Raw genomic sequence first — 12,495 nt, 5'->3', positions numbered from 1 at the left:
CGCATACAAAATATGTCAAACGGAGTAGAAATGAAGAGATGTAGATCGGAAGATTGAATAGACGATAATAGAACAAAAGGCTACAGTAGTGAAAGGCTAGAAAAAAGTGAGAATACAAAATTGATTTAAGGTAGAAAGAACGGAAAGAGTACGAGAAAACTGTGAGTCTAACGGGAAGAATTCCGAAAAGTATAGAATCAAATATGAAAGCTACCGTGAGGCAATTGTTGGAATGTCCACTTTTAATATATCATTTATTCTCTTTCATGCCAAAACCCCAACTTAGTTTTGGAACTGGCGTTTTTCTATACTCACCAATTACCAAGTGTTTGAAAGTTTCTATACGATGTGTGACATATAGTGCACATACGCCATTCCGCATATATCAGTTTCCGTATTATTAAGACAACATTCTTCGATAAGTGAGAAGTTAATTTGACCTGTAATAAATATCCAATTTAGGTTAGGTTATGTTAAAGTGGCAGGCTCACTTAGACCATTCAGTCCATTGTGAGATACCACATTAACTAAAAGTACCTATTACATATGGGTACTTCTATTTCCAACATAAAAAAACGGAATAAAGGATCTTTTGAAAGCTTATAAAATCGACCACTAAATTCCTTGCACATATCTCTAACTGCAAGACCACAGTGCATCACTGCTGTTTTGTTTAAAGAACACAGAACAGCTACACGGAAAGGTAGTAAAACAGATTTATGATCATCATATCCGAAATCACTGTGAACGAAAAGAACTTACATTGGTTGAATACGAAGACGGACAGACAACAGATACAGAATACTAAAATAGCGTAAAAACACATCTGTCTAAAAACTACCAAATGTACATAAGCATGTATGAGACTTCAAAGGGAGACTCTTGATGCTTCATTATAAAACCTCCAAGTGTAGCAGCAAAAAACGGCATCCAATGTAGAACCAGTTAAACATAACAATGCAATCAGTTTTCCTTTCTACAGCAGACAAAACGAACAGCAAACATTGATTATGAAGGAACATCACGTGGATATTCCAATGCGCTGGGGATCCTAGAGGCTTAATATTTCATGGCATTCAATGCTGCACCAAAATCATTTATTAAAGTAAGAAAAGCTATTTTGAAGCTACGTGAAATAATGTTAATTACAAAGTTACGCCTTCCACAACTGATGATGATGGTAGACAACGCTTGGTATTGCGAATAGCCCTTAACTGTGTGATACAAAAATGGCTGTAGTCAATGGCTGATGATAAATACCCAGCATGTTGGAAAACATTTTTTCAATGTCATGGCCAGGACGCATCGCTACATCGAATTGTTAGCTAATTAGTTTAATACGTCAAAGGCTGGGATATACCAGCACAATGTCCTACGTGAAATTGTATGTGAGTTACATTCATCAGAGTGACAGGAATTCGTCGCATGAAGCAGGAATATTTTATAATAATAATAAAAGTATACTTGGTTCCAAAGATTTCGACCTTGGCTTAAGGATTTTGGTATTTATTCCGAGCCAAAGATGCGGCTTCTTTAAAATAAAAACATATTTTAGGGACCTATGTAGCTTTAGATCTATGATCAATAAAATGAGGATACAGATCTCATTTATGGAATTTTTATTCTCTTTTTTGCGATATAAATTTTCTGTAGGAATAAAATTTTGACAAAAATTTCTATAATTTTTCTACAGAAATAAAATTTTGACAACATTTTCTATAGAAAAAAATTTTGATAAAATTTTCCATAGAAATAAAATTTTGACAAAATTTTCTATAGAAATAAAATTTTGGTAGATTATTTTTGGCGATATGGAACAATTTTTGTGTGATTGGCCATTAGCTATATATAATTATAGACCGATATGGACCAATGTACCAAATTTCAACCGAATCGGATGCATTGTGCACCTCCAAGAGGTTCCCAATGTCAAATCTGGAGACCGTTTTATATGGGGGCTATATATAATTATGGACCGATATGGACCAATTTTTGCATGGCTGTTAGCGGCCATTTACTAGCGCAATGTACCAAATTTCAACCTAATCGGATGGGAGCCACCGTGGTGCAATGGTTAGCATGCCCGCCTTGCATACACAAGGTCGTGGGTTCGATTCCTGCTTCGACCGAACACCAAAAAGTTTTTCAGCGGTGGATTATCCCACCTCAGTAATGCTGGTAACATTTCTGAGGGTCTCAAAACTTCTCTAAGTGGTTTCACTGCAATGTGGAACGCCGTTCGGACTCGGCTATAAAAAGGAGGTCCCTTGTCATTGAGCTTAACATGGAATCGGGCAGCACTCAGTGATAAGAGAGAAGTTCACCAATGTGGTATCACAATGGACTGAATAGTCTAAGTGAGCCTGATACATCGGGCTGCCACCTAACCTAACCTAACCTAATCGGATGAATTTTGCACCTCAAAGTGGTTCCGGATGTCAAATCTGGAGACCGGTTTATATGGGGGGCTATATGGACCAAATTTTATATGGTTGTTAGAGACCATATACTAACACCACGTACCAAATTTCAACCGGATCGGATGAAATTTGCTCTTCCAAGAGGCTCCAGAGTTCAAATCTGAGGATCGGTTTATATGGGGTCTATATATAATTATGAACCGATATGGACCAATTTTTATATTATTGTTATGGTTTTTATATGGTTGTTACTAACACCACGTACCAAATTTCAACCGGATCGAATGAAATTTGCTCTTCCAAGAGGCTCCGGAGTTCAAATCTGGGGATCGGTTTATATGGGGTCTATATATAATTATGGACCGATATGGACCAATTTTTACATGGTTGTTAGAGACCATATACTAACACCACGTACCAAATTTCAACCGGATCGGCTGAATTTTGCTCTTCCAAGAGGCTCCGGAGGTCAAATCGGGGGATCGGTTTATTTGGGGGCTATACGTAAAAGTGGTCCGATATGGCCCATTTGCAATACCATACGACCTACATCAATAACAAATACTTATGCCAAGTTTCAAGTCGATAGCTTGTTTCGTTTGGAAGTTAGCGTGATTTCAACAGACGGACGGACGGACATACTTAGATCGACTCAGAATTTCACCACGATCCAGAATATATGGGGTCTTAGAGCAATATTTCGATGTGTTACAAACGGAATGACAAAGTTAATATACCCCCCACCCTATGTGGAGGGTATACAAAAACAAGAATCCGCCCAAAAATGGTTCTTCACTAGGGACCCACAAACCACAAGCTTCAATTTTCAAAAAAAAAGCATTATGTTCAGATCTTTATACATTCAAAAGTTACAAAATTAGAATAGAACCACTGTGTGTTCGTCCGTCTGTCCATCTATTTTTTGATATTTTCATGGAACATGTAAAAATCCGTCTTCCAATGGGGTCTCTGGCGTGAAATCTTGAAACCAGAAAAGACTTTGAAAGGACTCTGAACACAGAAAAAATGTCATTAAGTGTCTATATTGATTATATATTATTCTTTTTTTTTCAGGAATGGGATCAAGTATCCGCTTACAGTGGCCGGTCCATACCCAGACCACGTGTCTATCCCATGGATAATCAAGATGATATGCGTAGCCATTTCTCAGGAATGCCAGGCAAATTAGCAAAGCCCAGGTAAGTGTCTAGTGTAAAAAAAAATTATGGTAATGATTTTTTAGAAGTAAAAAAATATGCTTACGGGTTTGATGGAGAAATTATGAAAATTCACCCATACAAAGCTACTTATTTATAAACATTTTGTTGTAGTTATATTTTAGTTGCATTTTAAATATATGTTTGTTGTGTATTTTTGTTTTCGGTTGACTATATTCAATGTTCATTTATTTTTGCTTTTTTACCTCAAAATCATCCTACCCTGCGATCAAACAAACCATTACCCAATATCATCACTCAAAATCATGACAAAAACAATGCCAAAACACCTTATTTTTATTACACCATACCACCAATACTTCCCATCGACTCACAAACAAAAATAATTCGAAAAAACAAGATCAATTGCCGATGGCCAATCCCAGCATAGCTTTTCGAATAACTCACATCGCGGCTATTTGGGTACCGCATTTCCAACAAATTTAGTCAATTCTCGACCTGAATTGAGGCAATCACGTCAATCATTAGCAGCTGCCTCAGAGAGAATGTCACGTGCCTCATATGCTGGCTCAATACATGGCGGTCCCACTAGTGTTGCGTCAAGCACACGTCGTTCTCGGCCGCGTTCTAGATCACGCGATCAATTGAATGTCACACACATACATAATCATCGACCTGGAAGTCGGTAAGTAGGTCCCACTATTCAAACAACAGAAAACGTGTTACTCTACACTAACAACAAATCAGCATCGTAGACACATGTGTATGCATGCGAAATAAAAAAAGAAAACCTTACTCTCTTCACTATCTCATCTAGATCTCCTTACTATCATCTTCGCATATACAAATACCCACATTCTCTCTCTCTCTCTCTTTTCTCTTACTCTTGCACTCAACTATAACAAACACTATGCTAAACTATGTCACACTAACAAAATAATCTAATTAAAATGATAGATAGGTTGATAGGTAGACAACTAAACAGTAAGACTGACAGCTGCATTTGAGATTGCATGATTGTTGTCAATGTCTTTGACTTTGTGGCATAAAAACCAGTCTTCTTGTTATTTCGTTTTTTTTTTATTATGTGAGATGCATTAGAGCTCACTATTATTTAAAGCTCCAATGACAATGAAATGATGTTAATAATATGTTATTCATGTAAAATTCTGTGCTATTATCATGGCTATTTATCTTTGTAGTTTTGTTAAAAAAAAAAAACGGAGATTGCAATTGATGCGATGCGATGGTGGATTAAAAAAAACTCCTTGTAACGGAAAATCGCTTATATTAAAAATAACCGAATAAACCAATTATATTGAGTATTGAAAATTTTCCATATAAAAGTTGGTGCAATTATAATGCACCACTGAATTTAAAAAAGTGAATTTATAATTAAATTTACAAAAACGTATTTGTCTTATGTTAGGGCGTATAACCCCGTTTTCCGATATTCGGAATTGCAAAAAGTCTATAACGGAAAAATCGAAATAAACTCGGACTTTAAATCAATTTCATTTTTAAACTTTTTATTAAGGCAAACTCTAATTACAAATTTTCAGTTTGATTGATTCCGAGCCAAATAAAATCAAAAAAAAACATCTTTTAGGGAGTTAAAAAAAGATTGTTTTTTATATACGATATATGTTTGGTCCAATTTTTAGCACATTATTTTTAAGGGCAACATTACATGAATATTCATAAAACTAGCATACACTGAAAAAACTGTGAACCCACGCGGAAGAACAATTTTGGTAATTTTAAAAAAATTTTGATTATTTTTAGAACATTTTAACTGAACAGTATTACAAACGCCGACATCGCGCCGATATCACAAAAATAAATAAATATTTTTCGACCCTCCGTTAAAGTCGTATGCTTTTGAAGTAATGTACATTTCCCTTAAAGTAAAGAAAAATCAATATAATCTTTATATTAATTGAGATATTAAATCTATGGATTAATAATAAAAAAGCTTCAAAAATAGGCTAATACTTATTTGGAGAATTATGCATTTTTGAAGTTGTTTTGAAAATAGGAAAACCTTTTTTTTGCTTTTAACACTAAACAAAAACAGTGAACCCACCAGGAAAGAAAATTTTAGTTAATTTTAGAAATTTTTAACTAAACTGTATTAGAAACGCCCATTTCATAAAAATAAGTAAATAATTTTCGACAAATTCAAGAACATTTGTTAGACAAAATTATTATTTTTCACTTATTAAAGAAAATTTCGTAGTTTGAAGGAAAAAAATGGAGTTCAAATTGCGCATTATTTGGTAAATTGTTTCAAATTAAAAAAAAAATCCGAATACATGAATTTAGTTAATCTTTATGCTTCATTTTTCGTACAATTTTTTTTTCTCTGTTTTATTTAATTTAATTAATGTATGCAATAAATTATTAAAGTCATGGAAACTTTCTTAAAACGTAATAATTCCATGAAGTAAAATAGAATTAAATCGATTGTAGTGAAATATAAGATTCACTTTTATTTGAGTGAAGCATATTTTGGATTTGGAAACTGACATTTTTTGAATATGAATAGTTCTGTTGGCAAACAGAGAACGTAAATTCGTTAGATGTGATCTGTAAGCCAATTTTAAATTTGTAGAGCCTACATCCTCAAAAAAACTCAACAAAACCGCTTCTGTAACATATACGCCCGAACATATTCTGCTTCAAGCATAAATATGTTCAGGGTTTGTCGAAACAAGATACTGTTTGTATTGTTCAAACATATTATGTTTCACCCTATTTTTAGGGTGCACACTGATTACTTTACTCTAATAAAATATTACAAAAAGGGGAAATTCGTTTGTTCAAAGTTTCATTCCGTAGGAAATTCTTTCTATATAGTGAATAAAGGGAACGGTTTCATTTTTAGTAAAAAAAAACGAAATCAATTACATGACCATATTATCAATATTTCATTACATATTTTTAACACATTGGTCCAAAAAGACATACATCATGCAAAAAGCCTATATCAAATAATGGTCAATATATTGACACTTACATCACATTATACTTTGTTTGTGGACTACATAAGCAATAAAAAGGGAATATAAATAATATCGACAAATATCATTAATAATACATTTTCATAAATATTATAATTATGGGACAATTAAATATTGGTATAATATTGCAATGGGTGATTTAAAACAAAAGTATTATTATTTATTCTCAGTGGCTTTCGGTACAAAGCTGAACTTAGTTTGCAATATTCAATATTTGATTTTGACAAGAGTTTGGTTTGGTTTTCTTTTCTAGATATGGCTATTAAAGAAATCCCAGATGCATTTTTATAATTATTGTTTATTCATTTTGAAATATTGAAGCTCCTTAAGTGATATTTAGTTTCATACCAAATAGAAGACCAATTTTATTTTGTGTAAGTAAATGCCAAAATACAAAAGATCATATAGATTTAAATATAAAATTATTAATTGGTCGAAAAAGAAAGATTGGTCGAAGAAGAAAGATTTTATATAAAATATACTTAAGTTATATGAAATCAAAAAACCCCAAAACAATTTTAACAGATAAAAAATGTTAAGGACAAGTTGACACATCTCATATTTATTTTTTTTTTTTAATTAATTTTATTCATATTTTTATGCGTTACTAGTTTTCGATTCAGTTGGTTTATGAATTTAATTTTTTTATATAACATTTAATTTTTATACCCTCCACCATAGGATGGGGGTTATATTAACTTTGTCATTCCGTTTGTAACACATCGAAATATTGCTCTAAGAGCCCATAAAGTATATATTCTGGGTCGTGGTGAAATTCTGAGTCGATCTAAGCATGTCCGTCCGTCCGTCTGTTGAAATCACGCTAACTTCCGAACAAACAAGCAATCGACGTGAAACTTGGCACAAGTAGTTGTTATTGATGTAGATCGGATGGTATTGAAAATGGGCCATATCGGACCACTTTTACGTATAGCCCCCATATAAACCGACGCTCAGATTTGGCTTGCAGAGCCTCTTGGAGGAGCAAAATTCATCCGATCAGGTTGAAATTTGGTACATGGTGTTAGTATATGGTCTCTAATAACCATGCAAAAATTGGTCCATACCGGTCTTAATTATATATAACTCCCCATTTAAACCGATCCCCAGATTTGACCTCCGGAGCCTCATGGATGAGCAAGATTCATCCGATTCGGTTGAAAATTGGTACGTAGTGTAAGTATGTGATCTCTAACAACCATGCAAGAATTGGTCCATATCGGTCCATAACTATATGTAGCCCCCATATAAACCGATCCCAAGATTTGACCTCCGGAGCCCCTTGGAAGAGCAAAATTCACCCGATACGGTTGAAATTTGGTACGTGATGTTAGTATATGGTCTCTAACAACCATGCTAAAATTGGTCCATACCGGTCTGAATTATATATAACCCCCCATTTAAACCGATCCCCAGATTTGACCTCCGGAGCTCTTGGAGGAGTAAAATTCATCCGATTCGTTTGAAATTTGGTACGTGGTGAAATTTGGTACAATGGGCTAGTACATGGCCGCTAACAACCATGCCAAAATTGGTCCGCATCGGTCTATAGTTATATATAGTCGATCCCCAAAAATAATCTACCAATAGTTTATTTCTATAGAAAATTTTGTCAAAATTTTATTACTAAACATTTTATTTCTATAGAAATTTTTTTCAAAATTTTATTTCTATAGAAAATTTTTTCAAAAATTTTATTTCTATAGAAAGTTTTGTCAAAATTTTAATACTATACAAAATTTTGTAAAGATTTTATTTCTGTAGAAAATTTTATAAAAATTTTATTTCTATAGAAAATTTTGTCAAAATTTTATTACTATACAAAATTTTGTCAAACTGAATTATGTACGTATTTAATCGGCCTTTTTTGTTTATTATATACCCCGTATGGACTAACTTACAATTGTGAAGACGATGTTAAGAAGTTTTAAGATACCTTGCCTTCAGCAAGTGTTACCGCAACCCAATTACTTCGATTGTGGATGACAGTCTTTAGTACAAGTTTCTATGCAATCCATGGTGGAGGGTACATAAGATTCGGCCTGGCCGAACTTACGGCCGTATATACTTGTTCTTTTTTTTATTTGAAAAAATTTTAAAATTTGAATTGGTTTAATATTTTATACGTAAACGTATTAGGGTCTGACAAATAACGTATACGCTTATTTGGCAATTAATTAATAATACGTATACGTTATAGTCACCTACTAAAAGAATATTTTTCATGAAACAATATTTGTTTGGTGACTTAATCCTACTTACTTCTTTTTTACTTACTTCAATTTTCTTTGACTTTATTTGTTATATAATATAATAATAATTTAATGTTTTTTCAAGATCAAGGTCTTTTGAATAATTTTATTATAATATTATTATTGTTTTTTTTTTTCAATATTTTGCGATTACCCTTAAGAAGCGTTTCAATCGAAATATTGGAAAAAAAAGAAAGATATTGAAAAGACATCGAGCTTGAAAAAATGTTAATTTAGAAATAATAAAAAAATTAAACAAATATAAAATTAATATACTCAAATAAAAATATATTGTTTTAGACAGTAAAACCAAAATTTCTAAATTTCTATAACAGTTTTGATAGCTGAAAATTGTATGAATAAATCATATTTTTTTTTTCATTTCATTTTATTGAGTACCTACACAACAAGATTAAAATCTTGTAATTACAGTGCAGGATTATAAATGTTAAAACATCTCCGACTTATAATATACAATAATTAAATTTTAAAGATAAAAGAAAAAAATAAAAATTTCCCGTTAAGATTCTAGTTTTTTTTCGACAATTTGATCATTTATATAAATGACTTTCAATCTTATTTGAAGTATACTAACTTTCTAATTCTCAAGTTGAATTCATATTTTTAAAAAGTAATCTATATGAAATATAAATCGTAGCTACATTTCTATTTATTTTGATCAATCAATCAACAATATCAATATGGGTAATAATTGGAAGCATAGCGCTTCCAATAAATATAGCAGACGATCATGTGAAATTTTCAAACTGTGCTGTTACCCCATAAATTCAAAAATCCTAGCCTCTTGAGAGTTTGTAGTCATCTTAAGCGCAACATAGATACTACACACATAAAAAAAAAAACTAAAATAAATTGTCATACAAGTACATGAGTACATATACGTACTATATTGGATAAAACAACGTATACGCTGCCTGTACTTTAAATTAATAATGCGTATACGCTCCCAATATGCAAGTGTTTTTAATAGGATATTCACCCTAATTATAATATTTTATCAATTTGTTTTATGTTTAAACCAACTTTTTTCCTAAGATAAATACCTGTTTACATTTCCAGCATAGAAAGAAATACATAAATAAATATATAATAATTCTACACAGAAGAAATATCACCAAATAAAAAACTAACTTATACAATTAACTTTTTTATATATTTTAAATAAAACCATATTCCAAATTAAAAATATTATTGAAAATTTTGCTCGGATTCAATTCAATTTTTATTTGAATCAATTAAAAAATCGATTGAAAGTTCCGAAGAAATCAATAAATTTTTTTAATCAAACATATTTTTTTGATCAATTTTCAATATCAATTTTGTGATTGAAGCAATTTCAATTAAAAAAAATAATTGGATTAATTAATTTTGCGATAGAATCAGAATTTTTTTCTGTGTACATATATATAATGTATTCGCCCTTTGTAGTACATCGGTTGCCAATAATGCACATTATCCATTGATCTGGCTTTTAAGTCCGTCCGTTTGTCGAGTCATACTCATAGATAGACTATATATATTTTAATATTGCAATTTTTTCATGGATAACTATCACGGTTGCCACAGTTGGTAGAATTCTACCAGAAATGGTAGTATTTTTTACGATTTGGAAGATTGGTAGAATTCTTGATGGTTAGGTAGAGTTTGTAAAATATTTCTCTCCGACTAAAAAGTACTTCACAAATTTTGTATAGAAATAAAATTTTGACAAAATTTTCGATAGTAATACAATTTTGACAAAATTTGCGATAGTAATACAATTTTGACAAAATTTTCGATAGAAATAAAATTTTGAGAAAAATTCTCGATAGAAATAAATATTAAACAAAATTTTCGATTAAAATAAAATTTTGATAAAATTTTTGATAGAAATAAAACTTAGACAAAATTTCCTACAGAAATAAAATTTTGACAAAATTTTCTTTAGAAATAAAAATTTGACAAAATGTTCTATAGAAATAAAAATTTTAAAAATTTTTCTATACAAATAATATTTTGACAAAATTTTCTATAGAAACAAAATTTTGACAAAATTTTCTATAGAAATAAAATTTCGACAAAATTTTCTATAGTAATAAAATGTTGACAAAATTTTCTACAGAAATAAAATTTTGACACAAATTTCTGTAGAAATAAAATTTTGACAAAATTTTCTACAGAAATAAAATTTATACAAAATTTTCAATAGAAATAAAATTTTGACAAAATTTTTGGTAAAATAGAATTTAGACAAAATTTCCGATAAAAATAAAATGTTGACAAAATTTTCGATAGCAATAAAATTTAGACAAAATTTTCGATAGAAATAAAATTTAGACAAAATTTTCGATAAAAATAAAATTTTGACAAAATTTTTGATAGAAATAAAAAATTGGACAAAATTTTCAATAAAAATAAAATTTGGACAAAATTTTTAGTAAAATAGAATTAGAATTAGACAAAATTTTCGATAAAAATAAAATGTTGACAAAATTTTCAATAGTAATGAAATTTGGACAAAATTTTCGATAGAAATAAAATTTAGACAAAATTTTCGGTAAAATAAAATTTTGACAAAATTTTCGATAGAAATAAAATTTTGACAAAATTTTCTACAGAAATAAAATGTTGACAAAATTTTCTACAGAAATAAAATTTTGACACAAATTTCTGTAGAAATAAAATTTTCACAAAATTTTCTACATAAATAAAATTTATACAAAATTTTCAATAGAAATAAAATTTGGACGAAATTTTTGGTAAAATAGAATTTAGACAAAATTTCCGATAAAAATAAAATGTTGATGATAGTAATAAAATTTAGACAAAATTTTCGATAGAAATAAAATTTAGACAAAATTTTCGGTAAAAATAAAATTTTGAGAAAATTTTTGATAGAAATAAAAAAATGAACAAAAATTTTAATAAACATAAAATTTGGACAAAATTTTTAGTAAAATAGAATTTAGACAAAATTTTCGATAAAAATAAAATGTTGACAAAATTTTCGATAGAAATAAATTTTAGACAAAATTTTCGGTAAAAATAAAATTTTAACAAAATTTTTGATAGAAAAAAAATTGGACAAAAATTTCAATAAAAATAAAATTTGGACAAAATTTTTAGTAAAATAGAATTTAGAAAAAATTTTCGATAAAAATAAAATGTTAACAAAATTTTCGATAGTAATGAAATTTAGACAAAATTTTCGATAGAAAAAAAATTAGACAAAATTTTCGGTAAAAAAAATTTGACATAATTTTCGATAGAAATAAAATAGAATTTAGACAAAATTTTCGATAGTAATGAAATTTAGACAAAATTTTCGATAGAACTAAAATTTAGACAAAATTTTCGGTAAAATAAAATTTTGACAAAATTTTCGATAGAAATAAAATTATGACAAAATTTTAAATGGAAATAAAATTTATACAAAATTTTCAATGAAAATAAAATTTAGACAAAACTTTTGGTAAAATAGAATTTAGACAATATTTTCGATAGAAGTAAAATTTTGACAAAATTTTCGATAGTAATGAAATTTGGACAAAATTTTCGATAGAAATGAAATTTAGACAAAATTTTCAGTAAAAATAAAACTTTGACAAAATTTTTGATAGAA

The 12,495-nt window shown here is 29.6% G+C and overlaps 2 protein-coding genes across 4 annotated transcripts in view; one reads left to right on the top strand and one right to left on the bottom strand.

Moving 5' to 3' along the window:
* The window catches only part of Rab3GAP1 (RAB3 GTPase activating protein subunit 1), a 109,185-nt gene that overhangs the window by 80,212 nt on the left and 16,478 nt on the right, over window positions 1–12,495 (bottom strand). The gene's annotated exons all lie outside the window — the stretch shown is intronic.
* Window positions 1–12,495, top strand: part of haf (leucine-rich repeat and fibronectin type-III domain-containing protein hattifattener) — a 481,095-nt gene that overhangs the window by 467,394 nt on the left and 1,206 nt on the right. The window contains exons 11-12 of one of the 3 annotated variants that reach the window (XR_012719793.1): window positions 3,495–3,619; window positions 6,875–6,995. Coding sequence is in view for 2 of the 3 variants with exons in the window: in XM_075297480.1 (XP_075153595.1) it covers window positions 3,495–3,619; window positions 3,999–4,283 (410 nt within the window). In the remaining variant the exon portion in view is untranslated. Of the gene's footprint in view, window positions 1–3,494; window positions 3,620–3,998; window positions 4,284–6,874; window positions 6,996–12,495 lie in introns of all 3 variants that reach the window. The other 2 variants (XM_075297480.1, XM_075297482.1) reach the window with 2 other exon arrangements.

Source organism: Haematobia irritans, chromosome 2 (assembly GCF_050003625.1).
Source record: "Haematobia irritans isolate KBUSLIRL chromosome 2, ASM5000362v1, whole genome shotgun sequence".
NCBI classification, from domain to species: Eukaryota; Metazoa; Arthropoda; class Insecta; order Diptera; family Muscidae; genus Haematobia; species Haematobia irritans.
The sequence above is the reverse complement of the archived record's forward strand: the minus strand, read 5'-3'. Positions and strand labels throughout refer to the sequence as shown.